This window comes from Patagioenas fasciata, chromosome 3 (genome assembly GCF_037038585.1).
Source record: "Patagioenas fasciata isolate bPatFas1 chromosome 3, bPatFas1.hap1, whole genome shotgun sequence".
Classification (NCBI taxonomy): domain Eukaryota; kingdom Metazoa; phylum Chordata; class Aves; order Columbiformes; family Columbidae; genus Patagioenas; species Patagioenas fasciata.
Window position 1 is genome coordinate 100,794,883 of NC_092522.1, and position 16,236 is coordinate 100,811,118.

The following is a 16,236-nucleotide window of genomic DNA, read 5'->3' on the forward strand; positions in this document are numbered from 1 at the left end:
TCACAAGCATAATTTCTATGATCTGTGCCTTATCCTTCTTGAAGCAGTTACGCTTTTGGCCCCCATAAAGTCATTCAATAAGAAATGCCAGAATGTCATTATATGCTCTGTGAAGAATATAATTCCTGTAGTTTAAAGGCACTTATTCCATCATATGCCTTTTAGTTCTTGCATTGTAGGACAATGTTTCTTTACTCCTCATCAACATTCATGATCTTGCAAACTTCTACAGTATGTTGTTGCTTCCAAACTTGAAATTACCTTTGTCTTGTCTCTCCTCACTTGGAAGTTGTCTCACACCTTTTGTCAGTCTATGGTGCCTTTTCCTGTTACTCGTATGTCCTTTGAGAGCTGTATGCCATGTTCACATGAAGGTGCTGCAGGTTTCCACCAGCACAAAGGATGGGGAGTGACTGGACTGCCTGGCCACAAGATGTCTGTGTTGGTGTGAGCTGGACTGCACTCCCATCTCCTTCTGCACTGACAGCCTGCAGCAGCTTTTAGTCTAAAAATGTGTCTTTTTATGCTCTGCTCCGCTCACATCCCAGCTCCACTGATTTTCTTGCAGGGCCCCCTGCTTCTTGTTGCTTTGAGAAAGTTTTCATGTGAGCTTTTAATGCCATCAACAAATAATGCTTCTTCGGTGTTTTTTTTCTGCTCACTTCTTATGTAGAAGTATATATTCTGGCCTCTCCTTTATTTACAACATGACTTCTGCTTTTTAAGGGACATGTTTATTTCTAATAACCTTTTTTTATTCTGCTTTTCTTTCCTGTTCTTTTTGCAATTTTACTGATTTCTGTTCATGTACCTGTGTTCAAAACCACTGATATCTTTAAATAGTGATGATGCTTTTTACTTCTTTCTTGTGTGTTCCTCCTTGCTTTCTGTAACTTGATTCTTCCTGCTTTTTATAATATTCTTAAACCAAACATTTCTGTAGTGGAAGCTCTTGACTCTTCCCACTCCTAGAAGGAAGCTGAGGTTCCAGTAGCAATGAAAATTATGCTATGCTCATCGAGCATCCCATCAGCCTACCCAAATGTCAAGGTAGACAGAAGAAAGCTGGCACCTGAGTTGGATGGATCAGCTTCAAAATTATTTTAGACATGTGCAGTTGTTGTAGTGGTGCCTGTTGGTTTGCCTCTTGTTAAATGGCATGTTTAAGACCTCTTGCTATACACCCTGTTGATTATACCTGTTCTGGTAGCTGCTTCTCTCTGTGCTGTCTCGTTACAACATCTGAAAGTTTGAAGATTGCACTAGACACATGGGTTTTAGACTACCAGCAATATATCAGCTTAATTGTGCCTGCAGTTTAGCCATATTTTTTAGAGATATATATATATGTATAGGAATGTGTTTCTCATGAAAGCGAGGACTATTCATTGATTGTATATATAACGTATGCAACTTTGGGTATCATCCTGCTAAATGAGATGTATAAAATGTGAAATTTTACTTCCCCTTGCCCACAGGAGAACTAATGACAGTTGCTCGATGGATGAGGGAATTTATCGCCCAGCATCCAGACTACAAGCAAGATAGCGTGATAACTGATGAAATGAATTACAGCCTTATTTGGAGATGCAACCAAATCGCACAAGGCCAGGTGGAGTGTCCTGAACTGTTGGGGGTAGGATTTAATAAGAAACAAAGTGGAAATAAAACTGGCTCTTTGTAATGAATGAACGTTTCTTAAATAACAGAAAGTTTAAGCCTTTTAGCCAAGCACTAGCAAAGATACTGTGAATCTGGTACAGTTTCATGGTGTGAAAACCAAAACAGGGATACTGCACTATAAAAATGGGCCAATTTGCCTAAATATTCGTTTAAGGCATCCTAAAATGGGCATATTCTTATTGTTAAGGTTTATACAATGTACATGTAAATAGTAAAATATTTTTATGATTAACATCAATGTATTTTAATAACATTGTATCTAAAGTTATTGTGAATTAGCTTGTAACTTTTTTTATGCTTATTCTAGAAAGAAAAATCGTCCTGAACACCTTTGTAAATGTAATGGTACTTGTATATTATATGCATTCCAGTTACTGGATGTTTACTGTAATTTTTTTAACCTGGAATGTGCTAAGCAATCTACCTTATTGTGTAACAACAACAACAATCTTACGGACCTACCTGAATCGCAGATACTTCTTGTTTCCATTTGGGTTTTGAAAGTATATAAGAACAGATAAATGCATGTGCATCCTATTTGGTAATATTTACAGCAGTTTCTCAGTTGACACAAGACCTGCATCTACTCATAAGTTGTAAAATCTGTCTTTATTCAGATAACCCAAGTCTGCCTGTCTGCAGGTGCATCATTATTTTTTTTTCCCCTCTGAAGTAAATTTCTACACTATCGCAGTTCAGAAATTTGCCTAATAATTAAAAATAAAAAAAGTAGTAAGAGGGGAGAGGTGGTGGAAGAGAGGAGGAAGTGAGAGCTGAGCAGAAAGATCTTTCCAAAGGAACCAGAGAGCCCCGCTCTGGACTTCAGCACTCCTGAACTGCTCCGTGTCCCACGTTGCTGCAGTTCCCACAGTCGACAGTGGCTGTGGCACAAAACCAAGGACCTGCCCATTCTTCCTAAAGGTTGAGTTTATCATTCATTATTATAAATATTTTTGTCAGCATGATTATTTCCTATAAGGTACTTCATGTAGATAGCTGAGGCACCTACATAGCCATAGGTATGGACAACTTAATCCCCTCTAGAAAATAGTTATGAAGAAAACATGGAATGCACTAATCCTTTGAACTATAGGAGCCAGTGCTGGGAGTGACTGTAAAGTATTTAAATTTTAGCCATTGCAATTGTAAATAAAGCGAACTTAAGGGACCTTCTTGATTTAGCTTAACTGACTACTTGAAGTGAATTGCGTTTTGGGTAGATTATGCAAAGCTTAATGCAAGCATATATAAATATCTAAGGTGTAATGTTTTTTTTAAAAAAAAAAGAACTAATGGAGAAACTGCGATGAAGAGGTGCACTAAGCAGCAGCTTTTATGTACTGACATTAGACTTTGTTGTGTGTTCACAGGTGTGCTTTAGAGAATAAAAAAGTGCTTTCTTTTTCTGCAGTGGTGAATTTGTTTTAATTGAGATGTAGGCATATGCTTAAATTCGTTTCTGTAACAAGGAAATAAAAATAAAATTTGCAGTATGTTTTGGTCACTTGCATGACTTGAACCCACATAAACTCCTCCTTTTTGCATCTGAAAATGTAGGTGGCAAGTACAGCTCATCCAGACTCACTTTGTTCACAGGGGAACTTTTCAGGAATAATGGCAAGTTGTTTGCCCCTCCTGCAACCGAGAAGTCCGTGTCCTGGTACCATCTGTTTGCATACCATCAGCTGCTAGGCTTGGAAGACCGCTAAAAAAAAAAAGCTAGAATGCTTTCCTGCTTGTATTGCATCAACATGAGTCCTTTTCCCATTTAAATTGTTACGAAATCACCCTTCTGGCTTAGTAGGTGGCTACTGAACTGTGAGAGGAAATGTTGTCATGCCTAAACGCTGTGGCTGTAATCCCTCATGGGTTCTTGTGTGTTTTCAGGAAGGACAGGGAAGATAAAACACAAAGCCGTCGCTTGTTTGTTGAGGTGTCCATGGTTGCGGTATCTGAGCAGCTCACGTTCCCCAGATGTGAAGTGAAGGAATGTGCTCCAGCCTGTTCTGGGTGGTGTGGCAGGGTGAAGGCTCTCGGGGCAAACCAGAGGTGCTGCAGGGAGCAGCAAGCTCTGCCACCAGTTTTGAATATGCCTTGGAGGTGGCCCTGTGGTATCTGCACCTGCTCTGAGGTGGAGAAGCAAGCCCTCAGCCAAGCCTCAAGCCCTGGTTGATCATTTGCAGAAAGCATGAGAAACTCCTTGGGCTGCGGATTCAGGATTTTGGGTCCTGCAGTCATGAAGTGCTCTTGTGGAAATAATGACCTTTCCAACAGCCACCTGAGCAAAGGGAGGAGAAGAAACACTGAGCACCTGAGTGGAAATGTGGTTGATTGCTTGCCCAAAGGTCTCAGTAATATATCAGTCCTGGCTCTTCCTATGATTGGTAATGTTTTGGCCCCAGTTCAACCCCAGTAATTTGCTTCAAGTTTTCCACTCAGTTTTCACCTGGGAGATCCTGTGGTGATATCCAGAGGTCTCAATGCTATAAACAATACTCTGATGCCCAGTTTTCTCTTGAGAGTCAAACTACTTGAGTACAAGTGTCTTTATTTCTGGATTACTTTAGCTATGCTTTTATCATGGCCTAAATCTTTAACACGTGGCTCTTTTTGTGTGCACACACAGCTCTGCAAGCAGTTTGCCTTCCTCGGAGTGGAGCATCAAGCTTTGTATGACACTCTGGTCCTGCAGAAACCACCTGATCTCTGTGAAACAAGCACCATGCAGCTTGTAGAAGCTGAACTGAGGTTTCCTGAAAAATTACCTCATCTTTTGTTTGTGGTCATTTTGCTTAATATTTTTAAGTGTACTGATATGGTTCTGCAGCAAATTTGAGAGACCTCCTGCTACACAGGGAGCTGGTAGCAGGAGCTGAGGTTATTTCAGCCGCTCTCTGTGTGGTGGGAGCTGGGTTTTAGCAGAAACGGATTGCTGCAGTTCCTTCTCAAGAGCCAGGTCCTTCCTTCAAACTGCCTCTTAAGGATAATTGACAACACATACACATGCGAAAATACGCTAGTCAGGATGTTCTCTGCTCCAGCAAGAGGAGATGAAGGGAGAGAAATGCAATAGTTCCCTTTGCTGTGGTGGTATCGAAAGGTGGTTGTTAAGTGTGACACTGAGCAGTTCAAGAACCTGTGATTTACAAGGGAATGGAAGCAAGAATGTGCAATTTTGGCATTATAGCAAAAACACTGTCTCTTGAGGTCTGAAAGACCTGATGCTTCATTGGAATTTTTCTGAAGCCACTCTGGGGAGAAACAGAAACAGCGTTTGTAAACAGTGAGCTTTGCAAGGAGTGTACTTGTACCCTGAGGGAGGAGGGGACAGTGCAGCTCCTGGGGTGGGCAGGTGGCAGAATATCATTTTTTGTGATTCTCACCATGTGAGTTAAGCCAAACCTGCCCACACAGCATCATCAGTCTTCATTGTGCCTCTTAACTGAAGGACACCAGAGCGCATGCAATCGAGTATTTTGCAGGAATGGGATCTAGTGTAAACTAAAGGAGAGTTGATCTGCAATGTTTCTTACCTGTAACTCTGAATCGCTAATGCCGAAAGGAGTCAAGTGCCCCATTTCAAATACTTGCCAAAAAAAAAAAAAAAAAAAAAAAAAGATGATGAGAAGGAATTAATAAACCGAGTTTGATTACTCTCTTTGTGTGGTGGGTTGATGCCAGCCAGCAGCTGAGCACCCACAGCACCCACTCGCTCCCTCACAGTGGGAGAGGGGAGAGTAGGTAGAGCAAAAGCAAGAAAATTTGTGTGTTGGGGTAAAGACGTTTTAATAAGGGAAGGAAAGAGGAAAAGAAGAGGAAAAGCAAAGGCAACAACTCACCACCCACAAGCAGCTTGGCGCCCACTGACCTCATCTCTGAGCTATAGCTGTCCTTGAAGACAAAACCCTCACCTTCTTCTATTTTATAGCAGAGCACAAAGCCATTATGTTGTGGAGTGTCCCTTTGGCCAACTGGGGTCAGCTGTCCTGGCTGTGTCCCCTCCTGGCCCACCCCAGCGAACTCACTGGGAGGCAGAACGGGACCCAGCGATGCCTTGGTGCTGTGCAAACACCACGGCTGTGCCCCGCAGCCTGCATGGGGCACCGCTCCCTGCTCTGTCCTGCATCCCACACAGCCTCACTGAGAGAAGATGGGATATTGGGTTTCCCCTCTCTGCTACGTGTACTTCATGTTTTCTCTCCCAGGATTCACTGAGCTGCAAATTAAGAACTGAATCGCAGTGTCCTCAGCATACAGAAGATGAAGCAGGAGTGGGTGCTGGCGGCCCCCTCTGTATTCCCCCAGGATGGCCACCTCCTGCATCCCCTGCTCCTCGTGTGAGGGGAAAGTGCTGCTTAGCCTTTCCTTACATAAAACATCATATAATCAAAATGTTGTACCAATGCAAAATAAGTGAAACACCCCACAGCATCATGAGATAGCGAAGTGCCTTCCAAATTCCACAGAATAAATCAGGAAGGCAGAAGGGTCAATGAAGCAAAGGGAAATAAAATCATTCATTTAAGGTTACATAGTTTCAAAGAAGTGAAAATCCCTCTGCAAACCCTCCCAAAAATCTTATCCTTCCTGAAGACATGCTGGAACCACAAGTTGACACTGTCAGAAGGATTTTGTGTGGGATGGGACTGCCTTCAGAGAGCCTCAAGGAGAGTCATGGCTGCTTAAACCCAGGACAGTGCTAGAGCTCCAGGGGCTGCAGATGGCAAATTTAGGGCAGTAATCCCCAATAAGAGCACCTGACCTCAGGATTTCTTTGGTTTTGATGCAGCAGTTTTTCCGGTACATAGGTGTAACTGTAACAGGGATTTCCATTCCTTTTTTCCATCACCTCATTTAGGAAAAATTTAAAGCGTTAACTGTATTTTCTTTTGATGGCCATAACAATTCCTGTGTGCACTGGGTGGAACAACTCAGTGAATCTCGAATCCTTGTGATTGCCACAGCATTACTTTTACTGACTGCTGTCGGCCGGTATTGAGATGTCCCTGGGTTTCGGTGTGCGGGTGCTTGCCCTTGGTGCCTCTCGGCGGTGGCTCCTGTGGCCATGGAGCCAAGCCCTGGAGATGGCAGCAGCAGAGCTCGCACCTCTCCCTGCCGCTGATGCTAAAACCCACCGAGCTCTGCTCTACTTTGCTCTGCCCTGGAGTCTGGAAGTTTAAAATCTGACTCGTGATGTTTGTCACCAAGCTGCAATGTCACAAGCCCCTGGTCCCAGACCAGGCCCGTTGGTGCAGAAAGGGCCAAGCACCAGTGTCAGCTCCTTCTGCAGGTTCCTGGGCATCATTCTGGCTGGGATTCTGTTAGGGCCAAGGCTTAGATTCTGCTCACTGTACTCCACAAACACTTCTTTTCCAGATATCACTATGATTTGGTGGCAGCGCAGCACAGCTTTTCCACATGCAGTTAGCAACACTTCCGTTGAACAACAGGGTGAAATCCTATGGCTTACATGTCAAGCAAGAAACGGCTACAAAGTCTTTTCTAAACCTAATTTAGAAAACAATCTGTTAATTTAGCCCTTGAATTTAGTTATGTATCTCAGATACTCCAAAAACTATCCCTTTTACATAGATCTGAAAGAAAAGCTGTACTCATGCTGGCAATGAGAAAGTAAAAATGACCCCAGTGCAGCAACTTGAGGGTAATACCCAGGGACATGTTGTGCTCAAAAATCACAAATGGAAGTGTTGGTGCATGATGGCTCCTCATCGTTGACTTTCAAGAATTTGTGATTTGGCTGGAAAAAACTCTAGTTTATAAAATATTTATGCAGCAACAACTGTTCTTACCCTGGAGAAAGTCCAAATTCCTATTAAATGCAATTAGATCAAAAGAAAAGAGGTTTTTATGGGGATGATGGTACAGGTTTTGATGAAAGCATTTTAAAGAGTGCCTGGTTACCTGACTACAGCCAATCCATGTGGAAGGGAGGAGTTGCTTTGTGTATGTTGCTCTGTCTGTTATTGTTCAGAAGAGGAGGCTGGGGTAGTGGGGAAGAAAGTGTAAAGGAGTGAAGCCTATGACCAGCAAGTCTCTGAAATGTCTCGCTTTCTCCCCACTCTTTGATTTGCGCTGGGAAAGCAACTGTTCCAAGGTGACCTCAAACTCTCCAACAATTCTCAGTTAGGTTTATTCTTTCCCTTAAACCATTTGCTAGGTTGGAGTACACATCTTCCCATCCATTCCCATCTGTGCACGCACGTGCAGTGCTGGACACCTAATCCCTGCCAGCTTACAACATGGGCATTCTGGGGCCAAGAACTTAAAGTATTTTTCTTGTCCGTGTAAGGGACTGGGACTCCTTGCCCAGAGACCATCACGCAGCTGCTTAATGAAAAACAGGAAAGCCTTCCAGAAAACAAAACAAAACAAACACAAAACAAACAAACAAACAAAAAACCAACCAACCAAACAAAAAAACCCCCAAACCACAACCACCTTACCACCAAGGGGAAGCAAGGCTCAGCATCACCAACATGTCATACCCTCCACCCCACCCTGCAGCGTTCCTGTGCATTACTCATCCCTCTGGCATCAGCTAAAGTGCATCTGATTTTAAACAGCAACAGGACAGAGGGCGGCCAGGGATGTCACGGGAGGGAGGCCAAGCCAGCAGCCAGCTCTCTCCAGAGCTTCTGATCCTGGTGAGTGGCAGATGTGGCTGCATTGTGCTTTGTGACTCAGACACAACCCAGGCTACTGAGCACCAACTGCTTCTGCTTGTAATTCCTCACCTCGGCAGGGTGAGCTAGAGCAGTGCAATATAAACTCCGATGTGATCCCTGAGCTACGACAGCGTTAACATTGCCAGCAAAGCAAAACAAGCCCGGCAGGGAGAGTGGAAAACCAGCCAGGGTCGTTGCTGGGTGTGCTCATGGAGCAGGGGGGGCGAGGTCGGGAAAAACTCATTGCTAAGCCCAGGCCCAGCCCTAGGTGGCCTCCTAAGGCCATAGGCAAGGCAGAGCTGGAGAGAGAAAGTGACTGTTCAGTGGGCAATAAAAAGAAAAAAGGAGCCAGAGCCACAAGGGTATTTCAGGTCAAAATCCTCCACAGATTTTGGCCCAAGTGTCTACTCATGAGCTTCGCCCCAGTCCATGCACCCAGTGCAAACCCCTTCATGTCCTGGTGTCCCGGCACAGCTCCAGGAGCTCACTAGAGCAGCTACGGTGACTTTGCAGCCCTCGCCTGATGCTTTCCACCCAGCAAAGGGCAGAGGGAGCTGAGGCCGGTGCGGGGGCTGCCCGGGGACACCCGCCCGGGACCCTTCCCTGCAGACCTGCTGTGTAGATGTTGTACGAGCAGGGCAGGCCCGGTGCATGTTTTAGGTTATGCTGGAGCACAGGCTGGAAAATAGGTCAGCTCGTCCCTTTCAGGCATTCGGTTCAGCTGCACAATTGCACTGCTGAGAGCAAAATTGCCACTGTCTGAATTAAAATGTGTAACATCCAAGTGCTTCTGGACATGACATACCCTGAATGGCAATGTGAGATGAACAAGAGGGCTCTCCTTTCAAATGCTGCTAGGTCTTGCTCTTAAAATACTCACCTCTAGACAACAAACTTCACACACTGTTTTAAAAAAAAACTGTCTGAGCCTCCTCAGTGAATGGTACAAAACGGTATATTCCAGACTTTTGTCTTTTCCTCTTTCTTTACAGCACAGCCTGACTAGCTCAAGTCCCGCTGCTTCTGCTGGATGAGGGATGAGGCCATTTCCAGAGGCACGTGTGAAAAGCAGAGCTCTGGAAAGGAGCATCCACCTGTTCCTGGAAACTCATTCTGACTGTCTGCATCCCAGTCATCCCAGCACACATGGTGTCACCAGTATCTGCCCGTTCCCTCTCAGGTCACAAGGGTTTGAGGATGTGGGGTGGCTGGGGGAGGAGAGGGCAGCCCTGCAGCCACCTCAGTCCCTCTGGCTGCCACTCCAGCTTGCAGCAATGTGGCGTATTTGGCATTGCCATGAGCTGATAAAATGTGATACTTGCCCTGAATCCTAACACAGTACTAGGACAAGACGTTATTTCTCATCTTACCTTGGAAAAGCAAAATCCATGCAACAGAAAGGAAACTTGGAAGATTCAAACTGTGCAACAAGAGTATCCAGGAATAAACTCGGCAGGCTGCTATGTTTCTCACTGGCTGCCTCCTGTGCTCACACGTTCTTACAAAGCTTTGTGATGGTTTTCAAGATATACCAGAGCAAACTGTTCTCTGGTGGAGAGGAACGCTTCCTCCAGGACCAGGCTGTCCAGAGGAGGGGACTGTCTGCCAGGATCAGGACATCAGCACAGCTGTCTTCTGCTTCCAGCTCTGCTGCCATCCTGAAAGGGAGGATTTATCTCCTCTTGTCCTAATGCAGCCAATAGAGTTTTGTAGTGTGAAAACTCTGGTGCCAAACACATTTGCTGTTGCAACAACATGCTAGAGCACCACACAGTAAGATCCATCCATTTCAAGAGGCAGCGGTCTAGATGCTGGTCTAGAAGAGCCCATGGGATGATGTGGTGTAGTGAGTTTGATGTTCTAATCACAAATAAAGTGAAAAGTATGTGATCAATTTTGTCATCAAACCACTTCATCTACATTTCCCTGGCTGTGCCGAATTGGACAGAGATGACATAGTGACAGACTCACATACCCATTTCTTATCTTTTATCACAAACAAATATGGAGCAGGTATACATTTGGTCTGTACTAGGTACTTCCTTACGAACAATTTTTACTGGTGGAGCCCATGGGCAGTAAGAACACAATAATCAGTCAGATTTTGTTTATCTGACACCTGCTGTGAGAGGACACATGTAGGCTGTGCCCTGGGGTACCACGGGCTGCCTGTGCCTCCCAGGGGACATTACAGATAGAGCCAAAATCACTAAATACTAGTGCTGTGCCTTCATGGCATCCCTCCAGCTGGAGATCAGCTGCTATGACAGGCCCTGCAACACAAGCAGGTGATTTAGCAGCCACTTTCAAAATTTGTTTCAACAGGGTGGGAAACACTGAGGTAACAGGAAGCTCCTGGTTTTGTGACTTGCTCAATGATTTCTGTCTGGATAGGAATGAGGAAAAAATCTGAATTCCCATGTACCAAACAAATTGCAGCCATTATGTCCTAGTGCTCCTATGAGCTCTGCCTTCTTCAAGAAGCAAAGCTGAGCCTAGTCAAGAGGAACTGTGAAGTTGGCTTTCAAGGAAAGGTTCATCATTGCTTTCCTCTTTGACAGCCTCATCATCTCCTTGAGGACCTTCTCCTTCATGTCAGTCTCTCTCTCCAAGCAGGACATCTCCATGGTTGAGTCTCCTGTCCAAATGCTTCTTTTGCTCCAGCATAAGCTCTGCCTGCTGATTTTACCCTGCCTCGGAGGAAGGCAGCTGCCTGCCCCTCTGCAGCTGCCTGCCCGCAGCCCCACGCCCTAGGGATGCACAGTGGGAGGCTGTGCCTGCTTCCCACTGCCCAAGTGCTGGAAGAGACAGAAACACCTGTGCAGCCAGACACAGGCATGAGTCACCTCTTAAAATGCCTCATTACTTGTCCTTACAAAGGAAGACACCACAAGACTTAGGCAGCCTGGACATGGGGGGAGAGTACCCAGCCCACAAGCACCCCCCCCCAAAAAAAAAAAGAAGAAAGAAGCAAAAGAGGAAGATTCTGAAGAGCTCCAGTTTGGCCAAGCTCTGCTTATCTGGCAGCTGATCTCAAAGAAACAAGCCGATATCTCAGTGTTGGGCAGGAGAAGGTGGGTCTGGCACAGAGAGGAAGCTGTAAATTGTCTGCAAGAAGACAGGCAAATGAAATTCTTCTCTAATCCAGAGAGAGGAGAACAGACAGCAGAAATGGAGACTTCAGGCTCTGTAAGAGAGGTGGGAAGATGAGGACAACCCACCAAAGGCGACCTGGTGAAGCAAGGAGATAGTCAGGAGTAAACCAACAAGAGAAAGCCATGGAAGATTAGATAGTGGGGAGAGTTCAGCAGTGTCTGTGAAGCTTAATGGTCCAAAGGAGATAAGGCTGGTGTAGTATTTGTAGTGGAAGGCCCTTTTGTTTGCAAAATTTTGCTTTAAAAATATTTTTTAAAAATAGAAATAAAATAAAAGTTCCTCTAATTTTGAGCTACTCCTTGCGACTTAGACATCCACAAATGACTGCCAAGGAATGCTTTTGTATTCCTCCATCATTAGCTTTGGCACACAGCAAGGCAGGCAGGAACTCCTCTGTGTCTGACTGCTGTGGAACCGGTTTTGGTTCCATGCAACTGATGACTCTTTTACAGAAATCCTAGTGATTCCTTCCTCCTGAGAAAAGCTGGGGGTTCCATCCTCCCTCTGCTTCCTTCTGTGTGGCAGATAGAAGCTGAAAAGGACTGAAGCATTTCTGGGGTAAAATGGTAATTTTACAGGGAGACTGGGCTGTCAGCCCTGCCTCCGTTGAAATGTCAGGACTTGGCACTGAGGAGAAGGAGCTTCTCGCAGGCAAGGCTGGAAGCTGGCGAGCAGCTGAGTCCAACGTAACTGGTGCAGCACTGCAATGATGGCTGGGTGTCCTGCTGCCATGGGACAGCAGCTGAAGGTTTATGTCGCTCATGGCAGCGATCCTAACACGAACTTTGGCTTTTGCAGGCTTACGGCAATTTTTTATCTACCTTGGGAATGATGAAAGTTGACTTTTGTTGACAGTTCTTTCCAAGGTGGGTTGAGGCATCAGACCCTTGCTCATTTGCTGTCTTCCACAAGGGTCTAAGCTCCAGACTCCTTTCATGTTTGACGTCCAGATTCTCAGATGTCTCAGCACACACCCCTCCAGACAGAGGGGAAATGCCAAAAGACCTGTGTACGTTCATTCGTCGCCCAAACCAGCAGTGCCCAAGCCCCAGGGCGACTCAGTTTGGGAGGTAAGCAATCAGCAATGGCAATCCACAAATTGCAATAGTGGCCACTTTCATTTTCTCAAGAAGGGCTTAGCAGAAAAAGATGTTGTCTCAGAGTTCATACAAGACCCAAAACCCTGTGGTTAGGGCACTTCTCAGAAAGCATATAGTCAGATGCTCTGCTGCCTCAGAGGGCTCAAATACACATGATCTCCACAAAAAGTACCTAAACCAATTCCTTAACATATTTTTAAGGGGTCTCTGGAAAGGACAGAAATTCTCCTCCCTCCTTCATCAACTTTGCTGCCACAGGGAACAAAACAGAAGATATTTTTAAACCTTTGTACAAATCTGTAATGTGCCGACATCTTCATTACTGTGCAGTGTTCTTCCTGCCTTATCTCAAAAAAGCATAAAACAGCATGAGAGATGGCCAAGGCCAAAGGCAATTTTCAAAAAAACAGAACGTCTTTCCTAACAAAGACGACAAAATAAGCTAGAACTTGTTCTCTTGGAAAACAGGCATCTGGGGAGTAACATGATAGGAGTACATAAAATTAAATCATCTAAGTAAACTGTAGAACTGATCACTGCAAGATGTTATGGAGGCCAAAATATGGAAAGGATCATCAGGTGATTAGCCAAATTAATGGAAAAGGTGTAGCTACAGTAGCTAGATAGTGGCAACATCATCATTGTCATTACTATTATTGTTATTATCTCATTTAATATTCAATGTTCTGGAGGTCGTGGCCTGGGTGCCATCTCTGCCTGAGGAAATCCCCAAGCCACAGACCGCTGGAATGTGGAAAATATGTCAGGGAAGGATCATTTCGTACTGGATGTTTCTCATGTTCTTTCCCTAAGCATCCACATCCATCAGGGAAAAAACATTGGCTCTCCAGCCTGACTGAGTTATGTTCTTACACAATTCAATGTTAATTGAGAAGAGACCAGAGGAGAAAGAAAGGACTGCAGCCCAGCAGGCAGATGTTAGGCTAGGAGTCCTGGGGTTTGGGAGCTGGATCAATATTCAAGCAATCACTAGTAGAGTACAGAAAAAGAGAATATGGACCACTCAGACCTTTCCTGTAGCAGATAAACTCCCAACCACCAGGCCTACATGTGCTCTCTAGTGGGAGCCTTGACCATGCTTGGTGGTTCCTCCTGCAGGGTGGTTCTCACTGTTTGAGAGTGCAGCTGAATCAAACTCTTCAGCTTTCTGGGTGAGCCCTCCAAACACAACAGCATCGCATAGAAGACAACTAGACCAGCGGCAGTCATGTTGCCGTGTTCCTGGGTGGAAGGGTGAAGCCTGCCCAGCCCTCTCAGCAGTCACGCAGAACACGTAGGTGCTTCATCTTCTGAGAGGACTCAGGGCTCTTGTGGGGCTACCTCTCTAACCACCTTCACTAAGCGGGATGTACAGAAAACCTCAGTGTTTCCTATTAACTTTGTTATACAATAGCATTTTCAACTGTTTTGCTCCATGTTCCTGCTGTAAGTGAACTCAGTCATTCATACTCTTCTCCCTAACTACTCAGGTAATGAATTAATCTACCCAGAGCTTCTCTTTCTCATTCCCCAACTACCTTCCCAGTCATGTTTTATAATCTCATTAACAGGCACAGCCCACATCTTGGGCAACACTGCTCTAGCAGCTTGTTAATACTAACCAGCCTCTTCATCAGAACTACTGGTTGCTTTGAATCATGGAGATACCAAACCCTACCCATGACCTGGAAAAAAGAGTTTGGGGTTCATATACAGTCCTAGGAAAGCAAAGAGTCCTGGCTGACGATGCATGCATACAAGTCATTTTGGTTACGTTATTCCCTTCATGGACCTATCCCGAGCTGACGGCACTCTGCAGCCATGGCTTGAGAGTTATCCAGGCAGGATGGGGCCATGCTGCTCAGAGGGGAGAGAATTTAGCTGTATGGACATGAGTTGTGGTGGCCTCAAGGTGAGCCAGCCCCCTTGGACTGTTTCATTTACTAGTACTGATGTAGTGTATGTACCTCCCATCAACTTCCACTGGTGACAAGCAGCTATAGCTATAAATTAGTCATAATGACATCTAACTTTTGTATACCCAAATATTTTCTTGGGTTTGCCACCAGACTCTCTACAGAACTAGAGGACTGTTGTTATGCCTTTGTGGTTATATCCAGTAGTACTTGATGGCACATCACATCCTATATAGGACTCAAGGAGCCTTTCACAGTTGAGGAGGCTGGTCAAGTACTGCAGGTTCAGGCAATGGCAAAGTGCCCAAAATTTATTATTCAACCTTGTGAAAAATCAAGCAGCATTTGAGTCTCATATAACAAATGTTCTTTTTGCACACTGTCTTCAACTCCAGGTTTTTGTAAAACATCTGAAAAGCTACATCCAGACTCTGTATCTGAAATAGCAAACAGATGTTCTCATGCATGGAGAGGGTCTAATATCACTGTCTGTTACCTACAGCATGAGCAGGAACTGATTTGCTTTCCTGATAAAACAAAATGCAGTTCAAATGCATAGCAGTTTAGAAATTACAGAGCAGGAGCACATTAACAGTTGAAGTTGGAAGGGTCCTCTGAAGATCATTTAGTCCAGCCCCCCTCTCAAGGCAGGGTCGGCGAGAACAAGCAACCCAGGGCTGTGTCCAGGCAGCTTTCGAATATCTCCAAAGATGGAGACTCCACAGTCTCTCCAGACAACCTGTACCAGTGTTTGACCTCACTCACAGTACAAGGAAAAAAAAAAAAAAGGGTTTTCTTATTTCAGATGGTATTTCCTGTGTTTCTATTTGTGCCCATTGCCTCTCGTCCTGTCAGTGACACCACTGGGAAGAGGCTCTGCCTTCTTCATACCCTCTCATCATACTGACAAGATGGTTCCTGAGCTTTCTCTTCTCCAGTCTGAACAGTCCCATCTGTCTCCGCTTCTCCTCATATGACAGTTGCTCCAGTCCCTTAATCATCTCTCAGACATTCATGGGATCCCTTCCAGTAAGTTCACACCTTTACTGTACAGGGGAGCCCAGAACTGAACCCAGTACTCCAGATGCGGCCTCACCAGTGCTGAGCAGAGGGGAAGGATCACCTCCCTCGACCTGCTGGCAACGCTTTGCCTAATGCGGCCTGGGATGCCATTAACTTCTTTGCCATGAGGAAGAATTGCTGGCTTATGGTCAGCTCATCCACCAGGACACTCCAGGCTGCCTTCTGCAAAGCCGCTTTCCAACCAGTTGGGCCCTCGCCTTTATTGAAGCATGGGATTATTCCTCCCAAGGTGCAGGACTTTGTATTTTCCTTACTGAGCTCCATGAGGTTCCTCTCATTTCTCCAGCCTGTCCAGGTTCCTCTGAATGGCAGCACGACCATCTGGTGCATCAGGCACTCCTCTCAGTTTTGTATCATCTGCAAACTTGCTGAGCAAGCACTCTGCCTCATAATCCAATTTACTAATGAAGATATTTGCCTTAGTATCAACCGCTGGATACACTCCTAGTGACAGGCCTCCTGATGGACTTTGTGCCACTGATCCCAACCCTCTGAGCCTGGCAATTGAGCCAGTATTCAGTCCACCTCACTACTGACTTATCGAGCTCATACTTCTCTGCTTGTCTATGAGGATGTTCTATGAGGATGTGATGGGAGACAGTGCTGAAAGTC

At 45.2% G+C, this 16,236-nt stretch overlaps 1 protein-coding gene across 1 annotated transcript in view; it reads left to right on the forward strand.

Moving 5' to 3' along the window:
• GCLC (glutamate-cysteine ligase catalytic subunit) overlaps positions 1-3,176 on the forward strand; it is a 34,670-nt gene extending 31,494 nt beyond the window's left edge. Inside the window, exon 16 of the mRNA XM_065835310.2 lies at positions 1,479-3,176. Coding sequence (XP_065691382.1) covers positions 1,479-1,684 — 206 coding nt within the window. The 3' untranslated portion in view covers positions 1,685-3,176. The remainder of the gene's footprint in view (positions 1-1,478) is intronic.
• Positions 3,177-16,236: the final 13,060 nt, after the last annotated feature.